The 21,349-nt window shown below is 55.9% G+C and overlaps 5 protein-coding genes across 12 annotated transcripts; 2 read left to right on the top strand and 3 right to left on the bottom strand.

The window, feature by feature from the left end:
* Positions 1–461: 461 nt before the first annotated feature.
* On the bottom strand, positions 462–2,055 carry WDR83OS (WD repeat domain 83 opposite strand). Its single transcript, XM_077859824.1, has 4 exons — positions 1,768–2,055; positions 1,547–1,652; positions 936–1,033; positions 462–846 (listed from the first exon to the last, which is right to left on the bottom strand). The coding sequence occupies exons 1-4, from the start codon at positions 1,815–1,817 to the stop codon at positions 780–782; spliced, it is 321 nt and encodes a 106-aa protein (XP_077715950.1). The 5' UTR covers positions 1,818–2,055; the 3' UTR covers positions 462–779.
* On the top strand, positions 1,483–6,198 carry WDR83 (WD repeat domain 83). Its single transcript, XM_077859822.1, has 9 exons — positions 1,483–2,304; positions 2,382–2,502; positions 2,602–2,707; positions 3,252–3,300; positions 3,375–3,501; positions 4,405–4,472; positions 4,568–4,676; positions 4,753–4,867; positions 5,896–6,198. Exons 1-9 carry the CDS (start codon positions 2,202–2,204, stop codon positions 6,043–6,045), a joined length of 948 nt encoding a protein of 315 aa, XP_077715948.1. The 5' UTR covers positions 1,483–2,201; the 3' UTR covers positions 6,046–6,198.
* DHPS (deoxyhypusine synthase) lies at positions 6,093–9,880 on the bottom strand. Of its 5 annotated transcripts, XM_077859819.1 has the most exons (10): positions 9,230–9,337; positions 9,009–9,143; positions 8,709–8,873; positions 8,352–8,473; positions 8,172–8,268; positions 8,010–8,096; positions 7,453–7,558; positions 7,270–7,373; positions 6,382–6,507; positions 6,093–6,299 (listed from the first exon to the last, which is right to left on the bottom strand). In XM_077859819.1, the coding sequence occupies exons 3-10, from the start codon at positions 8,709–8,711 to the stop codon at positions 6,204–6,206; spliced, it is 741 nt and encodes a 246-aa protein (XP_077715945.1). In that variant the 5' UTR covers positions 8,712–8,873; positions 9,009–9,143; positions 9,230–9,337; the 3' UTR covers positions 6,093–6,203. The 5 variants fall into 5 exon arrangements, with proteins under 5 accessions (XP_077715945.1, XP_077715946.1, XP_077715942.1 ...); XM_077859820.1 differs by lacking the exons at positions 9,009–9,143; positions 9,230–9,337 and adding an exon at positions 9,483–9,880 and having other exon boundaries at positions 6,382–6,425; positions 7,252–7,373; XM_077859816.1 differs by lacking the exons at positions 9,009–9,143; positions 9,230–9,337 and adding an exon at positions 9,483–9,876.
* Positions 9,442–14,441, top strand: GNG14 (G protein subunit gamma 14). Of its 3 annotated transcripts, none has more exons than XM_077859827.1 (3): positions 9,442–10,318; positions 14,084–14,176; positions 14,259–14,441. In XM_077859827.1, the coding sequence occupies exons 2-3, from the start codon at positions 14,084–14,086 to the stop codon at positions 14,382–14,384; spliced, it is 219 nt and encodes a 72-aa protein (XP_077715953.1). In that variant the 5' UTR covers positions 9,442–10,318; the 3' UTR covers positions 14,385–14,441. The 3 variants fall into 3 exon arrangements, with proteins under 3 accessions (XP_077715953.1, XP_077715952.1, XP_077715951.1); XM_077859826.1 differs by having other exon boundaries at positions 9,442–10,323; XM_077859825.1 differs by having other exon boundaries at positions 9,449–10,248.
* Positions 14,442–14,984: 543 nt separating this feature from the next.
* FBXW9 (F-box and WD repeat domain containing 9) lies at positions 14,985–20,212 on the bottom strand. Of its 2 annotated transcripts, XM_077859814.1 has the most exons (10): positions 19,715–20,206; positions 18,463–18,602; positions 18,258–18,386; positions 17,203–17,315; positions 17,026–17,117; positions 16,003–16,151; positions 15,807–15,920; positions 15,595–15,684; positions 15,434–15,499; positions 14,985–15,359 (listed from the first exon to the last, which is right to left on the bottom strand). In XM_077859814.1, the coding sequence occupies exons 1-10, from the start codon at positions 20,121–20,123 to the stop codon at positions 15,285–15,287; spliced, it is 1,377 nt and encodes a 458-aa protein (XP_077715940.1). In that variant the 5' UTR covers positions 20,124–20,206; the 3' UTR covers positions 14,985–15,284. The 2 variants fall into 2 exon arrangements, with proteins under 2 accessions (XP_077715940.1, XP_077715941.1); XM_077859815.1 differs by lacking the exon at positions 15,595–15,684 and having other exon boundaries at positions 19,715–20,212.
* Positions 20,213–21,349: the final 1,137 nt, after the last annotated feature.

Below are 21,349 nucleotides of genomic sequence, written 5' to 3'. Positions count from 1 at the left end.
AGAGGCAGGGGCTGATGGTGGTCCTGTTCTGTCCTGTGAGGATTATGCATAGAAGAACTGTCTTTGGGGTACTGAGAATGGGAAGTGCCCAGCTTGATTGGAAAAAATACCCCTGGGTACTCAGGTGAGGAGTGACACATGGGGGAGGACTCAGCCTTCCAGGCTTTTCCTAACCCCTATTAGTCCATCCAGTTCAGATATTACACGATTAGTCTGATAAGAAAATCAAAGCCCACATTCCTCAGGTTAGCAGAGCTCATCTGCTGAGTTGCCAGAGGACAGGGATCACTGTCCTGTCTCTGGCAGCTGACTTAAGTCACAAGGCTTGTGAAATAAGCAAGTGAACGACCAGAAGGCTCCAGGCTAGAGGCCCACCATAGGCCTGACTGAGTTGGAGGATCTGAAGCCCTTCCCCCACCAGGAAGAGCACCCACAAATGCACAGAAGAGAGAGGTCGCAAAGAACAGCCAGAATGCAAAATTTTATTATTAACTGGTTTAAACAACAACAAAAAAGACGAGTAGATACACGTAGAAACATGGACAGCATCTCCCCCAGCAGCAGGCAGGGTGGGGAAGGCAGGCAGGAGGGTAGGCCTAAGGTACTCCCCTCTGCCCAGCAGAAGTAGAATCCCAGGGAAAGGGTCAGGTTCCCTCCATTCAGCTGCAAGCCCGGAGACTACCTCATTCAGGGGAGCCCAGGACAGCAGCTGAGGGCAGAGGCTGAGCAGCCAGGGGCCAGGCCTGGGGGAATGTGTAGAGAGAAGTCCTAGGCTGACATCACCAGGGGGGTGTCATGGGCTGCGGGTTCTGCAGATATGACATGACCACAGCAGAGATGGACAGCCTGAAAAGGGAAAGAGGTGTCAGTCCAGGCAGGCTTGGGTCCCCCTCTCCAACTACTCAGGAGTCCTCCGTCTCTAGGCCTAGACTCACATGAAGCTACTCATCATTTGTTTAGTGTCCTCAGAGCTCCGGGAGTTGGCAAAGCTGATGAAGGAGCAGTAGACGGCCACCCACGCGCACCACTTCAGCTGGGGAAAGGAAGGTGGATGGGGGTATTTGGTCAGTGACAGGCACACTAATGAGCCTCCAGAGGGGTTCCAACCCCAGGCACAGGTTCCAACCCACTGATTCCGCCGGATACAGCCTGGCCCTCATTCCCAAGAATCCCGTAGCCTACTCCAGGTACCCAGTTTCTCGTCCTACTCTCTTGGCCTGCGTCTCTGACCCCAGCACATAACCTCAGGTCTAAGACTGGCCTGTGACATAACTTGTGATGCTAAGAACCCCATCCTTTCTCCAGGAGGCCCCTCCAAATTGCTTTAAAACCTGGCCCCGCCTTCAAACTGACCTCTCGGGTACCCACTCCTACCTTCCTTCCCTCCCGCGCTCCGGCTTTCTCCGCCCAGCAGCACCTAAGCCCCGCCCCCGGCCAGGCCCAAGCCCCGCCCCCTAGCGCGGGCCCCGCCCGGTTCCGAATCCGCTGTCCCCACGGGCTTCGCTGTCAGGCGAAGCGATGCCGGAGGAAACCCGGTGCCGCCCACCTTGAGCATGAGGCCGCACATGCTGAAGATCATGCCGAGCAGGTTCATGTAGTCCGGCGTCGGGTCGTCCAAGGCCGGGTTACACTCGCTCGGCGGGGGCTTGTACCTGCGGCAGGCTCAAGGGTCAGAGGCACTCGAGTCCCGCCCCCGAAATGGACAAGCGCTTCCCTCGGCCTCGCCCCACAGCCCGAGCCCTGTTCCCATGACGTCGGGGTCCTCACCTGAGCACTTTGTTCGGCCTTCGCGGGTCCGACATGTTGTTAGTGGACATGGCAGGTCGGAGGTCGTGCCTCTTCCGCTGCGGGAGTTGCAGCTTCCGGCGCAGAAACGGAGGGTGGCTTTTGGAGTGACACCCTCGGTCTTCGAGCTTCCGTTCCTGGCGGCGGGGGCCAGGACTCCTCCAAGCCGGGGAACAGAATTAGAAGAGACCAAAAATGTTCCTTGAAAACAAGAAGTGGGGAAAGAAACCTGGGAGCTGGAATCAGACTTCGGTATTCCCAATATTATCCCGAAAAAGCCAAACCTTTGAACCGGAAGTGAGAAATAGGAAGTAGACTACGGAAGACAATAAGGTTACATCCAAGCGTGGGTTCCGAGGGTTCGGAAGCTCCGGGGCAAACCGATGTAAGGCGGCGACGAAGGGGTCCCGAAAACGATGGCTTTCCCTGAGCCAAAACCACGGGGCCCGGAGCTGCCGCAAAAACGGGTGAAGACCCTGGACTGCGGGCAGGGGGCAGTGCGAGCTGTACGATTTAATGGTGAGCTCGCTCTTCATTCCGGGTTCTCCTGCCTTCTGAGGTCCGCAGCCCTCTGATCCCTTCCTGCTGTTTCCCAGTGGATGGCAATTACTGTCTGACGTGCGGCAGCGACAAGACCCTGAAGCTGTGGAATCCGTTGCGAGGGACGCTGCTGAGGACGTACAGTGGCCACGGCTACGAGGTGCTGGACGCGGCCGGGTGAGCAGTTGGGGCGGTGGGTGGGCGGCCAGGCCGCGTGATCCGGTGCAGAGGTCGGGATCTGAGGTCAGCACTGACCTTCCTTCCTCTGTCCTCTAGCTCGTTTGACAACAGTAGTCTCTGCTCCGGCGGCGGGGACAAGGCGGTGGTGCTGTGGGATGTGGCATCGGGGCAGGTCGTTCGCAAATTCCGGGGCCACGCGGGGGTGAGTACAAACAAGAAGAGCCCTCATTAGAGCCTTGATGTCAGAGAAGGCCCGCATTATCGTGTAGGTGATGACAAAGACTCCTTCCACCCCCACCTATTACAGAGTGAGGATCCTTTCCCAGTGGCCCAGCATGCAATTTCCCCAAAACCTTTCACCTCCCCACCCCCCCTCTTTTTTTTTTTTTTTTTTTATTTGAGAGAGAACATGAGCAAGGGGGAACAACAGAGGTAAAGGGAGAAGCAGGCTCCCCACTGAGCAGGGAGCCCAACAGGGGACTCGATCCCAGAACCCTGAGAACCCAGAACCTGAGCCAGGACCCTAGAAAGTGAGCCGAAGGCAGACACTTAACCAACTGAGCCACCCAGGCACCCCTCCTTTGCCCTTGCTTTATTTATTTATTTATTTTTTAAGTTTTGGCATTTTTATATCCAACGCCTCCCCCACCCCCCCATTCCCTTGCTTTAACTTGCATCAGGAACCCTGCCTTAATCTCAGTTTTCCAAAGTCCAGCTTCCTCTGAGTGGCAATTCCTGTTTCTCAGAAGGTGAACACGGTCCAGTTTAATGAAGAGGCTACGGTCATCCTGTCTGGTGAGTCTGGGGCCTAGGCAGGGTACTGCCCCTGCTGCCCAAACCTGACTTCTACCTCATGCTGGTCCTCACAGGCTCTATTGATTCCAGCATACGATGCTGGGACTGCCGATCTCGGAGGCCTGAGCCGGTGCAGACACTGGACGAAGCCAGGGATGGCATATCCAGTGTGAAAGTGTCAGACCATGAGGTCCTGGCAGGGTGAGTGAAGCCAGGACCTCACCCCTCTGCTGGTGCCCCCGGGGATCACTGCTGCCTCTCTACTCAGATTAAAAGCAACTCTTCTCACCTTAGCTTACAAGGCCCTGCACAGTCTGGTCTCTGCCGATCTTTTAGCTTTTATTCAATCCAGGTCTCATTTCTCTTAATATACTAATCATGCTCTCATCTCAGGACCTTTGCAATTGCTCTTCCTCTACCTGGACTCCCTTTCTACTGAAAGTGTTTTTGAGCATCTCTTGCATACCACTTTTTTAGTCAGTGAACACTCAGCAGTGGATAAAATAGGAAAAAAATCTCTGCCCACATAGGGTTAATATTCTGGTTGCAAGAGGCAAATAATTAAAATTCCCAAAAAAGGCTGCCCTTTTGCTGCCACAATGCAAAGGAGTGCCATTCCCACTAGTTTGGGCTGCCCAGTCTATTGCCTCATCTGTTCCCACACATCTCCTCCTGGACCACACGTGTTTGTCTCCTTATCAAGTCCCAGTTTAGAGGTCACCTCCTTGGGGTGACCTTCGTAGATGACTCTCAGTCAGCAAGGCTCTTTGATGGAAGAAAGTGTTCCTAGCTTTGTTGCAGCTGTGTCCCAAGGACTAGCACAGAGAGGATACTTAGTACATATCAAAAACAGATGGAGTAGGTCCCGATTGGCCCTGGGTATAAGTCTCAAAGCTAGTGCCCTGGAATTCCACTCATGAATTACTACCAATGCTTATTTTCCACGGCGAAGTCTTGAGTGTGAGCCTGACAGTGAAGAGTGCACATGAAGGGCAAGCCCAGCACCTCCCCACCCTAAGGGTCCTGGCAGGGTCAGGGAGAGTACGGGGAGCCATGGACCTACTGCCCCGAGTTGATGCTTCAGGTGGATCCATCCTCTTGCAGCTCCGTTGACGGCCGGGTGAGGCGCTATGACCTGAGGATGGGGCAGCTCTTCTCAGACTATGTGGGCAGTGAGTATGGCAGGATTGTGGGGCAGACAGGGCTGGGAGGGGGGCAACAAAGGGGGCCCCAGCCTCACCCACCTGCACCCCTCCCCACCCCTCAGGTCCTATCACTTGTACCTGCTTTAGCCGGGATGGGCAGTGCACCCTGGTGTCCAGCTTGGACTCCACGTTGCGGCTTCTAGACAAGGACACAGGGGAGCTGCTGGGCGAGTGAGTTCTCAGGGTCGTGGGGTCCCTCCCCAACCCCTGCTAAGACCCAAGCCCTCCTAACTCCACCTACCCACAGGTACACAGGCCACAAGAACCAGGAGTACAAGCTGGACTGCTGCCTGAGTGAGCGTGACACACACGTGGTCAGCTGCTCTGAGGATGGAAAGGTGTACTTCTGGGACCTGGTAGAGGTGAGCCTCCTCATCCCAACTCCTCACCAGGGTGCCTGCCCTGTCTTTACCTTCACCACTCCCACACCTGCAAAAGGGAATGCTATTAGCGCCAGAGGCTTAGAGGAGTGAGTGAGAGGACAAACAGGAAGGGCATGCCTGGCAGAGGGAACAGTGCATACTAAGGCCTGGAGGTGTGGTACACTTTGATCAGGAGACAGAAAGACGCTGGGACTGACCCTGGTGGAACAAGGCCAATAGCCACATTGGACCCCAGCTGAGATGGGGCTGTGGTTCAAGAAACCTAAGCTGCCTCTGAGCATCCCCGTGGTTTCTAATCCCAAGTCCTGTGAGCCCTGTCCTGATGTGTCTCAAGCCTGGTGGGGATGTCAGGCTGGGAACAGACACTTCTAGCCTAATGGGGTAGGGCCAGGGCTTGGCCAGGGAAAGTAATCCTCCTAAGAGGATGGAGGAATCTGGGGGGGGGGGGGGGGGAGGTGGCCTTGGAGACCTGAGGGGCTGGCTCTCTCTGGCAACTAAGAACATGCCAGAGCCCTGCATGCTTCTCAAGAGTCTACTAGACTAGAATCTACCCTGGAGGAGAGGGCACATGAAGGGACATTTTGAAGTGGGAAGAGAAATCTGGGGCCTGCTTGTGGGACAGACCATATGTGCAGAGTGGTGACTGCAAGGTGATGAAAGAAGTGAGCACGGAGGCAGCCCAGTGGCCTGTAGAGCCCGGATGGCAGCAGGTGTAGAGAGAAGCTGGGAACAGACACCACAGGATTGGAGCAAGTTGTGGCTTTGAATGTGGAGTCTGGATATGGTCTAAAGGCAGGGCCAGGGGGCACTTACTGATAAAGGGGTAGGAGGTATAAAAGAGGAAGACTCCCAAGATGATTGGCCTGAGCACCAGGGAGGGTGGAATAACTGCGGGGTTCATTTGGGGGCAGATCAAGTTTGTAGTGCCTGGGAAGCAATTAGAGGTGGGTGGCTAAAGGTCAGGGGAGAGACACACTATAACCACCCCCCACCCCTTCACTCCACAGGGTGCCCTGGCACTGGCCCTTCCTGTGGGTCCCGGCGTGGTACAGTCACTGGCCTACCACCCCACGGAGCCCTGCCTGCTGACTGCCATGGGGGGCAGCGTCCATTGCTGGCGGGAGGAGGCTTATGAGGCTGAGGGTGGCACAGGCTGAAGGTGGAGGACCTGTTGTTACCAAGGACACAGACGCAGACTCAGAAGGATGACTGAGACCATTTATTCTAGACACGCAGCTGACCAAGGAGTGAGGGAGGGACCAGGTGTGCAAGCTAATAAATAGAGGAGGGGGAGACTTCCTGGAGCTGTAGCCATTCAGTCTTCATTCTTCTCAGGCATGAAGGCATCTCTTTTCTGGGCAAAGGTTTCAGCCACAAGCAGGGGGAAGACCAGGGTGGCATCAGCATAGACCTGCAGAGGGGACCTGGGTGAACCACAGGATCTGTGGTTACACTCTGGGAGACCGCACCCTGGCCAGTTGACTGGCCCTCACCTTGACCGGCTGTGCATCCACCCGGATCTTGCCCCAAGAGACAGCTTCGTCAGGCCTGGCACCAGAGTCCGAGCCATCAAACTCCTGGGCCGTGTTGATGTAGACAGCATAGTCAGCCCCATTCCGCTGTGGGGAGAGGCATGGTGAGCTGGTCAGCCAGTCACTGGAGACAGGAAAGGGGACAGCACTAGCTAGAGAGGCTGGGGGACGTGTCCTGCATGAACAAAGCTCATAGTGGCCCCTCACTCTGTAGGAAGGGGGGCCCCACACCAATGCAAGAGCAGTGTGAGGCTGGAGGTTGATAGGGTCAATGGGCAAAGCTGCCCCAAAAGCACCAACCATGTAGCAACAACTCTCCCACATCTGCAGGGGCTGCCACCAAATACAAAGAAGATTCCTATCCTGGCCCCATCGTTCCTTACCAAGACCTGCCATTTGTTCCCCCTATAGAGGCCAGGGTGCACCTATAAGCACCCAACTGGCAGCCCTAGAGGCCAGGCTCCTGCTGCTAATTGTCTCGGTCCCCTTCACTGGCCTGCTAACTGTCCCTTGATTTAATTCAGGCACCTCAGAGCCTTTGCACTGGCTGTTTTCTGTTTACAGGCTGTCTTTCCCAGAACTTCCCTTTTCTGAACAGCACTCCTTTCTCTTTCTCTTGCACTTGTCATCCCTCATTTTTTTTCCCACAGCAGCTAACTGCCCCGTGACATGCACATCACTTGCTTGCCACCTATCTCCCTGACTAGAACATCAGTCCAGGAGGACAGGGATCCTGGCCTATCTAGTCTACAGTTGTTGCCCTGGCACATGGCGTAGGCTTAGCACAGGTCTGTATGGCAAGCCCGAGTGCCACCCTCACTAGGAACCGGCTACTGTGTCCCCACTCACCATGAGGTTGGCATTGGCGATGTGGTGCTTGACCACACCCCCGCCCAGGATGATCATCCCAGTGCGCTTGGCAAAGATGGCCTGTGTGTTGATGAGTCGCAGGTCTGGGAGAAGAGCATTGTGGTCAGGCAGTGGACACAGCCACCCCACCTCCCCTGCTCCTCTGTGGCCCTAGCACCTCACCCTCAACAATGTCCAGGACCAGGCCTGGGTTCTTGTAGGAATGGAAGAAGATCATGTCGCCCAAGGAGCCATCTGTGAGCGCTGGGCTCAACACGGGGATGTGGTTCTAGGGAACAGCAAGATGAGAGCAACAAGCTCAGAGCCCAGCAGAGGCAGACTGGCCCCCATCCCAGTGGCATCCCCTCCTCTCTGCCTGATTCTAGGCAGGATGCTTACTAAGTTCTCTAGGCCTTAGCTTCTTCAACTGTAAAATGGAGACTGCAACAGCATCTCCATCACAGATGAAGCATATGTGATGAAACCAGACAAAACCAGTGGAGAATGGTAGCTCTCATTACTCCCACTGCTGGACCTCAGCCTCTGAGGAGTGTGGGACACTCACACTCAGTGATCACAAGATCACACTCAGTGGCTGTGCAGCCTCAGACAAACTAACTTCTGTGTTGGCTTCCTCACCTAAGAGTGGAGATGATGAAATGGTTCTCCAGGTGGCTATGAAGGTGAAACAAGCTAACATGTGCCAAGGCCTGGTACCCTTGCCCTACCTAGTCCCTCACCTTCTGGGCCCAGTAATACACTGATTCTGGGTTGTTGATCTCCTTGCCCAGTCGGGCAATCATCTTGGAAGGTGTCCACTTCACACCCTAGGAGGAGACATTGACTTCAGCCAGCAGGGCCGCCTCAGTTCCACACCGACCCCCAGGGTGCTCCTGCCCCACCTCTGTGTTCTGCTCCAGCACCATTTGGTCCAGAATGGGCATCAACCAGTCCTCAAACTTGCAGTAATTGTCATTGGGCACCAGTAGGTTTCCAATCCTGCGGAACATGAGGCATGTGGGCATCGGGCCCCAGGATCCTCAGCCCAGCTCCCTTGCCCAGCATCACTCAGGGCCCCGAACCTGTTGATCCCGTTCTCACGTAGCTCCTTCCCCCTGAGACTGAAATCGCCCAGGTACGTGGGTGCCAGGCACTTGATAAAATCTTCCTCCACACCGCCAGCTGTGGTCACTAAGACGTCCACCTGCAGCCACAAATCAGGTTGGCCCAGGAAGAGGGGCCCTGCCGTCATGCCAGGTAGGGCTCCTCATTCCCAACACTAATCCAGTGACCCTTGGGAAAATCTCTACTGCAAAATAAAAGTAGATCCTGTTCCTCCGCTTAAAACAATCCTGTCTCCCTGTCATTTAAGTGGCCAATAATTTTTATTGCCCATAAGACCTAGAGAGGCCAAGTCCACAACCCCGCCAGGTACCCACCATGTTGTGCTGCACGAGGTAACGGATGGTCTCACGGATGCCTGAACTGATGAGATTGGATGTGTAGCCCAGAAAAATGGTGCAGCCAGTAAGTGGGCGGCGGCTCTGGGTCAGGTCTGCATGCTGGTCTTCATCCTGCGACAGCGGCTCTAGTTTCTTCTCTATCTAGGTGTAAGGGCAGAGTCAAGTTACCCTCTGGCCCCAAACTCTAGCCCGAGGGCTCCAAGTGGGTTTCAGGATCAGACTCCAGACCCGGGGCCTGCCCACTCAGGAATAAGGAAACACTTCTACTTGGAATACCTGAAGCCAAGGAACGAACGCCCCCTGCGCAGGCTCGGCCCCATTCACCGCCCAAATCTCAAGGCACGCGCTCAGGTTTTATTCCCCTTTCAAGGAACTGGAGAGCACTACCTCTGCAGGCCTGGTCACTTTCCCCTTTGGAAAAAGCAAATCTGAGCCCAGACCCCGCCCTGACTGAGGCTCCTCCTCAACCGCACCGTTCAGAACACTTCACTCCTTACCTACAACCCGCCTCCTATCTAGCATCAGTCCCAACCTCATCCTGATGGTAGGATGCTATGGAGATGGGGAGGCACAAGGTCCTCTCCCCAGCACGGAAACCGCTGCCCAGAATGGACCCTGCCTCTCTCCACCTATTGGGCCGCCCGACAAAGGGCACGCCTCCTTCTCAAGGGAGCCCCGCCCCCCAGTACCGCATTGCCGCTACTGGAGGCCACACCCCCTCAACCCAGGAAGTTCCGCCCCAGGCTTCACCATGGCGTTGACTTGCTGCACTGCGCGCCCGAAGTTGGTGGCCTGGAAGCCAGTGGTGCCGAAGGCCTCCAGTAGCGCACGGTAGTCCACGCCGCGGCTGAAGTCGTAGCCTCGGACTTGGGAGCTCTCGGAGGGCAGCGCCGAGCTATGCTTCAGCACAGCGGCCAGCGCCGCCGCGGGTGCCTTCCCTTCCGGAAGACCCTCCATGCTCCCGCGGCCGCACTCTCAGATCACAGCCGCCCAGACCAGGCCTCCAGCGGCCTCGAAACGCACTAAGCCCCGGCACGCGCTTCTATATGACAGTGCAGGAAGTAGGGCTCTGGAAAACCTGCAGAAGGGGACGGGAAGTTGCTCAGTCACGTGACTCTTTGAGCCCCACAATCCAGGGCGCGGCCATGTTTGCGCATGCGTTTCCGTAATATGGAAGCCGCGAGGAGCCGTTATTGCCTGTTTCGCGTCTTGTCAGCCCGAGATGAATGAAGAGTCCTGCTTTCACTGCCGCCTGCTGGAGACCCACCGCGTTGCGCGGCGCTTTCCCATTCGTTTCTGTCCCTTTGGGGAAGGAGGATGGCTTCTTAGATGTCGCCCTAGGACAGGATTCGAGTCATCAGGAAATGTCAGATAATTTCTGGCCCTGAGCGTCTCTCATCAAATGGTGTAGTGATCGCTGTCCGTACCAGAGCCTCCACATGCTGCGTAACCCTCTGGTCTTCCCCTGGTAGTTGCGGCCGTCACTTCTGGGAAGCCTTCCCTGACCGTCCTCTGGGTAAGGGACCTCCTCTGGGATCCAGGGCTGACCTCTCTTTCCCTCCAGCAAGACTGTGAGACCCTCGAAGGTGAGGTCTGTATCTCATGGGTCCTCCTAGCCCTGCATAGGGTTTGGTCCAGGGGGAATCTTTTAACCAGGCACTTTATAATTTATGGAGTCTATACCATACGTTGGGCTCTGTGTTTGGCGACTCAGATTTATCAGTGAACAAGATGCAGACCCTGCCCTCCTGGAGTCAACAGTTTGATTGGGGAGCTAGTAAAGCTAACCACAATAGTGATTCGTGCTATTGAGGATTCAAACATAATGTGTTTTTGAGGTAGGGGTGGTTGAAGGGGTTGATGGCCTTATTTGCAGGGACAGGTGGTTAGGGAAGGACACCAAGGAGGTGACATTTGAGCCAAGGCCAGAAAGCCAAGAAAGGCCCCATATGTGCAGATTTGGGGAGGCCTTTCCCCCACCATCCCCCAATGGGAAAGAGAACTGCCAGTGCAAAAGTCCTGAGGTCAGAGATTAGCCCACTTAACTGGAGGAAGAGAACATCCTCCCTGACATTTTTGACAGTCCCCACTTGGATCTCAAACTCACCACCTCAGCTCCCACTCCACTTAACGCTGATCTCCCTGCAGTCTTCCACATCTCATCAAAAAGCCCTCAACTCAGCAAATAAGCCCTCCGTGCACCTAGTAGACCCAACACTGGAGAACTGAGCTTGACCTCTCTCCTTTGTTCTCACCCATCCCTCAGCACCTCCGCCAAGTTCTGCCCACAAAATAGGTCCCAATTCCAGGTGCCTTTTTATTATTATTGAGATAAAATTAACATATTCTATTAGTTTTAGATGTACAACATTCTGATTGGGTATTTGTATCCAGATGCTTCTCTCCATTCTCTCAGCCTCCACGCTGGGCTACCTTCCCTCCAATCCATCTCCCAGCTGTGGCCAGAGAGCTCATTAAACAGAAGCCAGATACATCATTCCTTTTAAAACTCTCTTATGGTGGCTTCTCCCTCGGAGTAAAACCTAAGGTCTTCACCCTGGCCTGTGAAGATGCCTGCTCAATTCCCTCCATTCCCTCATCTCTCTCCACTGGCCCTCACTTCCTCCTCTCCAGCCACACTGGCCTCCTCGCTGTCCTAGAACCCGCCAAGCTCATCTCCTGACCAAGGGATGATGCACCTGCTATTCCCTCTGCCTGGAAACCCTCTTCTCAAGCTCCTTGTCCTCTGAGCCTCTGTCTAAATACTACCTCATCCAAGAGGCCTGCTCCTATCACCTGTTTCCACCCTTACCTTGCTTGTCATTGTCTTTCTTTTTTTTTTTTTTTTTTAAAGATTTTATTATTTATTCATGAGACACAGAGAGAGAGAGACAGAGACACAGGCAGAGGGAGAAGCAGACTCTATGCAGGGAGTCTGATGTCGGACTGGATCCTGGGTCTCCAGGATCATGCCCTGGGCCAAAGGCAGGCTCTAAACCTTTGAGCCATGCATGCATCCCTTGTCATTGTCTTTCAAAGCACTTGATACATTTTGTTTGCTTTTGCGTGTCCCTCCCTAATTAGAACGCTGCTCCTTGTGAGCAGGATTGTCTGGTTTCACTGCTGTTTCTCTTACTCTATGCAGTGGCAAGCACATACTGTGATCTCAGCACATAGGCTGAACAAATGAATGAGCCCACACGAGGGCATGAGGGTGATCCATGAGGAATGAAGGAGGGAAAGAGGTTGATCAATGAATTCGGGGGTGCCTGGCTGGCCCAGTCAGTGAAGCATGTGATTCTTGATCTCGAGGTTGTGACTTCAAGCCCCACATTGGGTGTAGAGGTGACTTAAAAATAAAACCTGTAAAAACAAAAAAGTGAATTCAGAGCAGATAGAAGGTACTAGAGCAGAGTGCCCTCAGCTGTAGTAAGGAAGATGGTTTATTCTAAGAGGCTGGGAAACCATTGGAGAGTTTTAAAAAGGACTGAAACACTCTGATTTTTTTTTCCAATTTTTAAAACTTGTATTAAGTCATTTTTTTTATTTTTTAAAAATAAAAAATATTTAAAAATAAAAATTTTATTTACGTATACATATATACACAATATGTATACGTATGTGTATTTATATTTATATAAAACATAAAACGTGTAACCATTTTATTTATTTATTGTTTTAAAGATTTTATTTATTTATTCATGAGAGAGAGAGAGAGAGACACAGGCAGAGGGAGAAGCAGGCTCCATGCAGGGACCCTGACGTGGGACTTGATCCCGGGCCTCCAGGATCAGGCCCTGGGCTGAAGGTGGCACTAAACCACTGAGCCACCCGGGCTGCCCCATCATAACCATTTTAAAGTGTACAGTTCTGGGATCCCTGGGTGGCGCAGCGGTTTAGCGCCTGCCTTTGGCCCAAGGCGCAATCCTGGAGACCCGGGATCGAATCCCACGTCGGGCTCCTGGTGCATGGAGCCTGCTTCTCCCTCTGCCTATGTCTCTGCCTCTCTCTCTCTCTCTCTCTATCATAAATAAATAAAAAATTAAAAAAATAAAGTGTATAGTTCTATGGCATTAAGCACACTCATGTTGTTGTACAAACGTTACCACCATCCATCTCTGAAGTGTTTTCATCATCCGAAACTGAAACTGTCCCCATTAAACACTAAATCTCCCTCCCCTCCCTCTCCCAGTGCTGACCACCCCACCATCTACTTTCTGTCTCTCAATTTGACTCCTCTAGGGACCGCACATAGGATCATAGGTTATTGGTCATTTTGTGGCTGGCTTGTTTTACTTAATATATGACCTGACCTCAAGGTTTATCCATGTTGTAAAGTGATTTCTTTTTTACCAGACCCCACTGGCTGCCTTGAGAATGGAGGCAGTGGGGAAGGGCAGGGCAGGGGGGACGAGGGCAGAGGCGACTGCACAGGTCCCGGCCACAGAGGTGGGAGCAGGACCTGGGACATGCCAACAGACATGGAGTGACCAGACTGAGAACCTAATTTGAAGTCGATCTGATGGGTCCTGAGAAAGAATCAGATGTCGGGACCCCAGAAAGGGAGGATTGAAGGAGTTCCAAGATTTGGGCCCCAGGGCATTTGAGTGGATGGTGATGAATTTGGGGGCGGGGCTGGAGGGGGTAGATAGTCCTGAGTTCAGCTGAGCTACCAGCAAACACCTGAGACACCAGGATGACAGACTGAGCAGGCAGGAAGTTCTTTGGATGGATCTGAAATCAGGGAAGGTACTAGGATGGGGACAGAGGAAGCCATCAGCATAAGCAAGTGGACAGAGTTATCTGTGGATAAGTGTAGATGGAGTGGAGAGGCAGGGCTGCACCTGAGCCAGGGTATACTCTGTATTGGCGGGGGGTGGGGTGCAGAGGCTGCCAAAAGAGGCTTATTGGGGCCCATTAGTTGAGGTTTAACCAGGGCAGTAAGAGGCTGGGGCCCCCTCCACTCCCCCAGCCAAGGTGACATGTGACACCAGGGCAGCCACTGGGCCCCCTGGGGCAGGGACCCCCTCAGCTGAGGCAGCTGCTGCTGGTGGTGACATTTCACTCCATGAGTGTCCTGGCTTCAAAGTCTCTGCGGGGCGAGGGGAGGAGGGGGCAGGAGAGGCCAGGCTGGCAGGGGAGGGAGCCAGAGCCGGGCTGCTGAAGGACTGAGCAGTCAGGAATCAGCCGGAGTCCTTAGCTGAAGTATGTGGTCCTGATGGGTTGGGGAACCACCACCCCTTTCCCACAGTCCCCGGGGGACACAGGAGGCAGTTAAGGGACTCTCAGCTGTATGGCTCAGGGTCTGGAATTGAACTTCATGCCTCTGACCCTGCTCACTCTCCCCACAGATGTCCAGCAAGGTGGCCATTGGCAGCGACATCGGGCAGGCCCGCCGGGCTGTGGAGCAGCTGCGGATGGAGGCAGGCATTGACCGTGTGAAGGTGAGGACCAGGGTGGCATGGGCAGGTCTGGGTGAGGGGGCAGGTGGACAGCCCAGGCCCGACTGACCAGGCTGGCCTGCAGGTGTCCAAGGCGGCTGCCGACCTGCTGCAGTTCTGCACGGAGCAGGCCAAGAGTGACCCCTTCCTTGTGGGCATCCCAGCTGCCACCAATCCCTTCAAGGAGAAGAAGCCCTGCACCATCCTGTGACCTTCATGGCCCTGACTACCCAGATGGCCTCAATAAAAATGAAGTGAATGATCCTCAGGACGTGGCTTAGCCAGGCTTCAGTGGGGGCAGAGGGGGGCCTGCAGACAGCCTCCCTCCCCTGCCTACTCTAGGGTTGTGGCCCCAGCAGCACACACATCCTGGCCCCCCTGGAGGGAAGAGCATGCACCTTCCCCACCCCTCTTCCTCCCACACCAATGGGGTAAGTTAGTAGATCTCCTGGCCCACTGCACAAACACAGCTAGGGTCAGAGTCCCAGTCTACTCTAGGGTAGAGTGCCACCACACATCACACACCCCTCCATGTCACACGCAGGTGCCATTGTACAAATGTGCACACATCCTCAAGAGTCTCCTTCTTCCTCACACACACCCCCATCCACCAGCACACAGGGTTACTGTAACACACAGCCACATCCCCTCCCCAGTGACACACACACGTGACCATGATAGCAGAAAGGCCCTCGAACAGGTACATTACACCTGGATAAAACAGCGGCTGCCACCAAGGTTTTTATGACTGTTCCACGGACACATGCCCCGCACATCCCAGTCCCAAGCAAGCACAGGCGGAGTCCTCAGGTGACACCAGTACATCAGGTTTATTTCTCTTTCGCTCTCAAGGGAAAGCAGGTATCCAAACCTTAACAAAAACAGGGCCCAGGGGAGGGAGCCGTCCCCTGGGTGGGCCTGAACAACCTCACCTTCCCTGGCGTGGGGCACAGCCCAAGGACCCTGCCTCACCATGGCCCGGACCCCATGTGCCTCAGGGCTTTGGGAGAAGGCAGAGACAGCACCAACACGGGGGAAGGTCCCCCAAGAACAGAGGCTGCGGCCCAGCCTGTGGGCCGGCAGATCCACCGCCACTTCCACATCTGGCAGCTCAGGCCTGCAGCCTCCAGACCTCCAGCGATAGGCCCCCAGAGGCAGCCACCACCAGGTTGCCCTCAGCGCAGATCTGGGGAGGGCAGGGACATAGGTAGTCAGGGGCGTTCTGGGCAGCCGGGCAGGGGGCATAAGGCAGGGTCTTACCCCATTCAGCACATTGTTGTGGCTTCGCATGCAGATGGTCCTTGGTGGATCCGTGGGCACGTGCACCTGGCAAGGGCCAACAGGCAAAGGTCATGAGTGTACCTCAGCTGCCAGGGGTAGGGTAGGGTAGGGTAGGGAGGCGCCTGTCTTAGGGGCCTCACCCGGATGGTCTTGTCAGTGGACGTGGTGTACAAGGCCCCCAGTGAGTGTTTGATCCCTGTGATCTGAGACCTGTGGCCCACGTCAAAAGACTGCAGAAAGGAGGGACAGGTGACACTCAGGTAAGGGCTCTCCCACGGTCAGCCCACCCAGGGGTCACAAGGTAGAGAGGAGGCCCGGGGATGGTCGGGCATGGGCAGGAACCCTGGCAGACCCGGACAAGCTGGAAGCGGCCACTGTGGTTGGCGAAGACGTGCAGCAGGCCCTGGTTGTCACCAGCCCAGAGCTGGGGCTCCCGGTAGGACATGCAGAGCAGGTAGGAGTCCAGCTGTGGGAGGGATGCGGGACAGAGCAGCTGAGGCCAGGCCCAGCCCCAGCCTGGTCCCTCTGGGCCCCAGGGGAGGGCCCACCTGCAGTCGCTGCAGGACGCTGTTGGCTCGGCGGTCGAACACCACGAGCGTGTGGTCCTCGCTGCCCGAGATGATGTGCCGGTCGTCCGCCAGCAGCGCCAGCACCGCACTTGAGTGCAGCCGCCTGCTCTTCAGCAGGGCCGGGCCGACTTCGCGAGTGAGGCGGGGAGGAGGGAGACATCAGAGCCCCTCAGAGGCTGCCCGGCCTCCACTGGGCCCCAGGGCCCCTATCCCACCTGGTACAACCCTTGGTCTGCTCTTCCCGCCCGCATCCCTTCCCGCATGTGATCCTGTCTCTCTCCTGTCCTGTCCCTGCAGGAGGTGGGCCGCCCAGGACCCCCAGCCCTCAGCACCCTCTCCCGCCTGCCGTCCCAACCCCATCTGCTCTCAGTACAGTGCAGGCCTCAGCAGGTCCCAGCATAAAATGCTTCCGCCTGCAGGCGGGTCTGAGACAAGCCTCCACCGTGACCCCCCACCCCCTCTGGCTCCACCTGGGTGAAGACCCCCAGCCCTTCAGTTACAGTACAAATGGATAAAGAAAGAAGCAACAGAAAAGGCATGTATGCTGGGCACTGTTTATCCTAGGCTTCTTATGTAAACTAACGTTTAATCCACTGAGGTTTTTTCTGTCATCTCCTATTAACCCTACGGGGCCAGAGTTATTATCCAGATTTTACAGATGGGGAAACTGAGGTTCAAGCTTGACAGCTAGGAAGTGAGGAACCAAGGTTCTTAGGGGCTGCTCCACCTCCCACAGTATTGACACTCAGAGGACCCTCCTCTGGGAGTCCTCCCATCCCTTGCAACACCCAGGTGGAGGAGGCTGCCTCTGCCCCAACACCCATTCCCCACCAGCTGTCTTTGTTGCCCCAGCACAGGCCACTTGGAGTGGTCAGGAACTGTTATGACTCCGTCACCCCAGCCAGGCGGGGATGAGGTCCAAGTGTCCCCTTCCCCGGCATGACCCTGGAGACTCCAGGCAGCCCTCCTCTCCCCACCTAGGCTCCAGGGCCCCCAGCCCACCTCTGGGGTCGTAGACGGTCACCTTCTTGTCATAGGTGCCAGTCACCAGGATGTCAGGCCGGTAGGACAAGCACAGCACAGCTGCCTTGCCCCTGGGAACACAAGGAGCACAAGGCTCAGGCTGTTAGTAGGCAGGACCCAGCCCTGCCCCGCCTCCCTGCCCAGGACCCCACACACTTTATCTCGCCGAACTGCTGCCCATCTGCTGCCATGTCCCAGAGCTTCACCGTGCTGTCCCAGGAACCAGAGCACACGCGGTGGTCCAGCGCTGCCAGCGACCACACCCAGCCCTGCAGACCGGACCCATGTCATCATCCCTCATTTCAGAGGTAACAAAATTGAGGGTCAGAGGAGGGAGACAACTGACCTAAGAATCCAGAGCAAGTCAGCTCCAAGTAGAGGTTAGGACTTAGGTCTATGGGTCTGTCTGACTTCAGAGTGCAGGACGTGCACATCCACACAGAATAATATTCCTATGTCAGGTCCCTGCGAGGCTCAGCACCAGTGGTGGTCTGAGGCCACCTAACAGTGTGATTACGGATGGGTCCTCCCCTCCATGACCTGGGCAAGGGAAGTGCCCTTCCTCAAGTTCTTCATTGGGAAAATGGGCACAAAAAACAGCCCCTGCCTCAGGAGCTAATAGGCACAAAGCACTGGCTGATGACTAACTTATTCCTCCCCAGACTCTGTGGAGAGAGTACTGTAATGAGGACAGTGGAGCACAGAGAGGTTGAGTCCCTTGCCCAAGGTCACACAGCCAGGGAGTAGCAGAGTGGGGATCTGAACCCAGTGGCCTAGCTCTGAGACCAAGCTCTTGGCCACCGACCTAGACCACCTCAATGATTGGCGGTGGTGGTGGTGTTCCTCCATGGCCACTTCTTGTGAGATGACAGCCATGCTCAGAGCTTTGTGATCCCCACGGCGGGCAGCCTCACCATTGCTCTGCCCTGTGCCTCTCAAGGTACACCTGACATCTACAGCGTGCCTACTGTGTACTCCAGCCTAAGGGAAGCTCTCAGGGCATATTCATCTCATTCATCCTCCTCCTAACTGACCCCTAGACAGAGAAATAGGGGCCCACAAAAGTCCTACATCTCACCCGATGCCACACTAACAATGGCAGAGCAGGGTTTAATTCCATTACATCTGATGCCAAAACCCATGCCCTTAATCATGGCATCCTCCCCAGGCCTCACCCCCTCCTGCCCTCACCTGGCCCCCTAAGCCCTCACCTTGTGGGTGCTGTTCTTCTCGGTTCCCAGGGCCTTGACTAGAACCTGGCTGGGCTCTACCCCCAACTGCCGCATGTCCCACAGGTTGACATTGCGATCCCGGGAGCCCGACAAACAAAGCGCACCACCCTGAGAAGAGAGGTAGTATTGTCAGAGTCACCCAGGCCCCCCCTGGCTGCCCCCCCCTGCCGATCCCCCACCTCACCTGGAGCAGCAGGACCGAATCAATGGAAGCAAAGTGCCCATCAGCCAAGCAGAAGTACTCAGTCCAGCGCCCATCCTCTGCCCAGCGCGACAGGTGTTGCTCCAACTCAATGCACGCTGTTGGCCAGTCAAAGTCCTCCTCTGTGGGGCATCAGGAGTGGGGTCCCCAGTGGGCAGGAATCCTGACATCGACACCAGCTGTCCAAGCCCACCCTTGGCTTCCAGGAAGCCCAGCCTTCCCCAGACTTGGAGAAAACCTCACTTGGATCCCTCACCCCACCCAAGAAGGCCCAGGATCTAGCTTTGGGACCACCAGCCACCCACCTTCCAAGGAGGTAGGACTACTCACCCCAGTTTCCAAAGATTGGGTAACTGGAGCCTCGGGATCACCTTTGCAGGCCTCAAACCCCAACGCAAATGTGGAGGATAATAGCCTCAGGGTGTTAAGGTCCAGCCTCAACCCTCAGGCTAGACATCGGAACTAGGATGTTTTGCCTCCATAATCTTAACCAAACCCAGGGAAGTGTTCTCAAATTAGTATCTGTAAACCTGGGGGCCTTGTCAAGATGTAGAACTCAAGCCCTAGGTGCAGAGATTCAGTGGTATAATGAGGCTCAAGCAACTGTTTGTCATGCTGTTCAGGACAGCCCCATCAATTCAAGGTCCCCAAGCTGTCTTATTCCCCAGGGATCTGACCTCAGGGAGAGGAGAAATTACCACCAGCCTCTAGACTAGGCTAGACCCTGGGCTAGGGTGTGATTGCTGGTGCCAGGGATCCAAACCTCTAGGTTTGGATCAAAGGTTGGAGGTTTGAGCCTTTGGCCCACGCTTCGCCCCTACCTGGGTCAAGACTGTAAGGATGAGGAGCTTTGGCATCACCAGGTTCTAGTTCAGCATCTATACCCAGAGGATTCTTGGCCTTATTCTGAGCCCCAAGAGAGTCCAACAGCTGAGACTTCAAGTCCCTGTGTCAACCCCCAGCCAGCAGTGAGGGCCCTGGTACCACCAGACCCCAATCCTGAGCATCGCTGGATTCTGAGTTCAGGGACCCCAGCCCTCCAGGGTAGATTTCCACAGACCCAGGACCCCAAGCGTCTGGCTCATGGTGCACCCAGAGGTCAGGGGCTTTGTCGCCATCGATGACTACCTCAGCGTCCACCCAAGCCAGGACAACCAGGAAGCCTGCTCCAGGCTGTGCTCACAGCACCCCAGCCTAACTTGGGCAGCCGACCCCGGCCCCCAGGCGCGCGCACCTTCCACAACTGGGTAGGGCGCGCGTACGCGGCGCTGCGCGCGTAGCCTCCAGGTGACATGGTCACGCACGAGGTCGCGCAGCGCGTGGCACACGCGCGGGAGGACGTGGAGCACCAGGCGCGCGTCTAGGTAGGCGCAGATTTCGAGCAGCAGCTCCGGAGGAAGGCTGAGCAGTCCCGGGACCCCCACGGGCGGACCCTTGGACGCCGCCCGCGGCTCCAGGGCGCCAGGGGACGCGACTGGCGCGGACAGCAAAGGGGCGCGCAGGGGCGCCTGCCCCGCTTTCGGCGGACTAAGCACTCGGGCCACGTAAGCCTCGGCCTGCGCGTCGGGGTCCGGCTCCGGCTCCGGCTCCGAGTCATCGTCCCAGGCGCGGGGATCGTCTCGTGGCCCAGGGGGCAGCTCCATGGCGACCGGGTGGGCGCGGCCAGCCGGGCAGTGTCAGCCGAGGGCTCCGCGTCCCGTCTCCAAGGCAGCGCGAAGGCACTTCCGGCGCCGCGTGATGACGCGCTGGCGCCGGCCGGAAGCGAGCGGCACGCGCGGAAACCGGCCGGACCCTGGAATCCCGCAGTGTTGAGGCTTCCCGCGGTGCAGCTGCGGCGGCCCTGGGCTGGAAAACGCAGATTCCTGCTTCCAGCGCCTGTTAAAGCAGGAGTCCGCGCCGGGGCTGATGCGAGGGCGGCTGGCTGCGGCGCGGCGCTGGCCAAGGCACTCTCGGCGCCGCTGAGCTTAGAAGCGCCGCCCCCGAGCTCGCCGCCTGGGCCGTACGGGGATTCCAGCTCCTCTGCTTCCGGAGCCGGCACGTGCAGCTGGACCGCAGAGGCCTCAAGTTCTCTTACCTAAAATCGTATTTATCCCTTATTTCCTGAAAGCCTCTTTTTGAGCCAGGCCGTGTTAACCGATCCATATAAACGCCCCAGCGCTGGCTGTGCGGCCTCGCTCCGGACAGCCACGTGGCTCCCTGCTCGGGTCCCTCCGCCGAGACCTCACAGTACCCTCCTGTAAAGCCGACCGTTGTCCCAGCGTTCGCTCTCCCCTCCGCGCCGGCTTTTTCTCTGTGGGACGTGTCGCTGTTTCGCTCATTATCTCCTGTTCTCTAAAATGCACTCGTTTGTTGAAGGGAAGCTGGGTGGGTACACGTGTCAGCTTTTTGTCTTCCCAAGTCGAGGCAGGCGACCTTCGGCCATGTTGAGGTTGCAACAAGGTTTTATTCTGAGGCTGTGTCCCCCCCAAGAATTTAGCAATTTCTCATTTGCTTCACCCTTCCTTATTGCACCTCCCACAGGCCAGTGCTCAGCTAAGCTTTCTCGAAAATGTCTAACCTGCCCAGTGACCCAGAGTTTTGAGGTTAAAGATGAGAGTGCTGCAAGGCTTTGCCCCTTAGTTTAGTCTAAGGCAGATGGGATCTTGAACCTGGGCTGTAACACTAATGGCTCCCTTTTAAATTGACCTTGATGTTCAAGGAGCTGTAATTAGGTTCAGGGGGACACCCGACACGTGTATATTATCACATTTAATCTTTTGTCATTCACATTCACCTTCCCATTTTACGGGGAATCAAAATGAGGCTTGGGGTCGCAAGAAATGTGCCTGGTTAATGCTTGCTTACTTCCCTGCTCCCAGAATTATTTCTT

Source organism: Canis aureus, chromosome 19 (assembly GCF_053574225.1).
Source record: "Canis aureus isolate CA01 chromosome 19, VMU_Caureus_v.1.0, whole genome shotgun sequence".
NCBI classification, from domain to species: Eukaryota; Metazoa; Chordata; class Mammalia; order Carnivora; family Canidae; genus Canis; species Canis aureus.
This window is presented reverse-complemented; position numbering and strand designations above follow the sequence as displayed.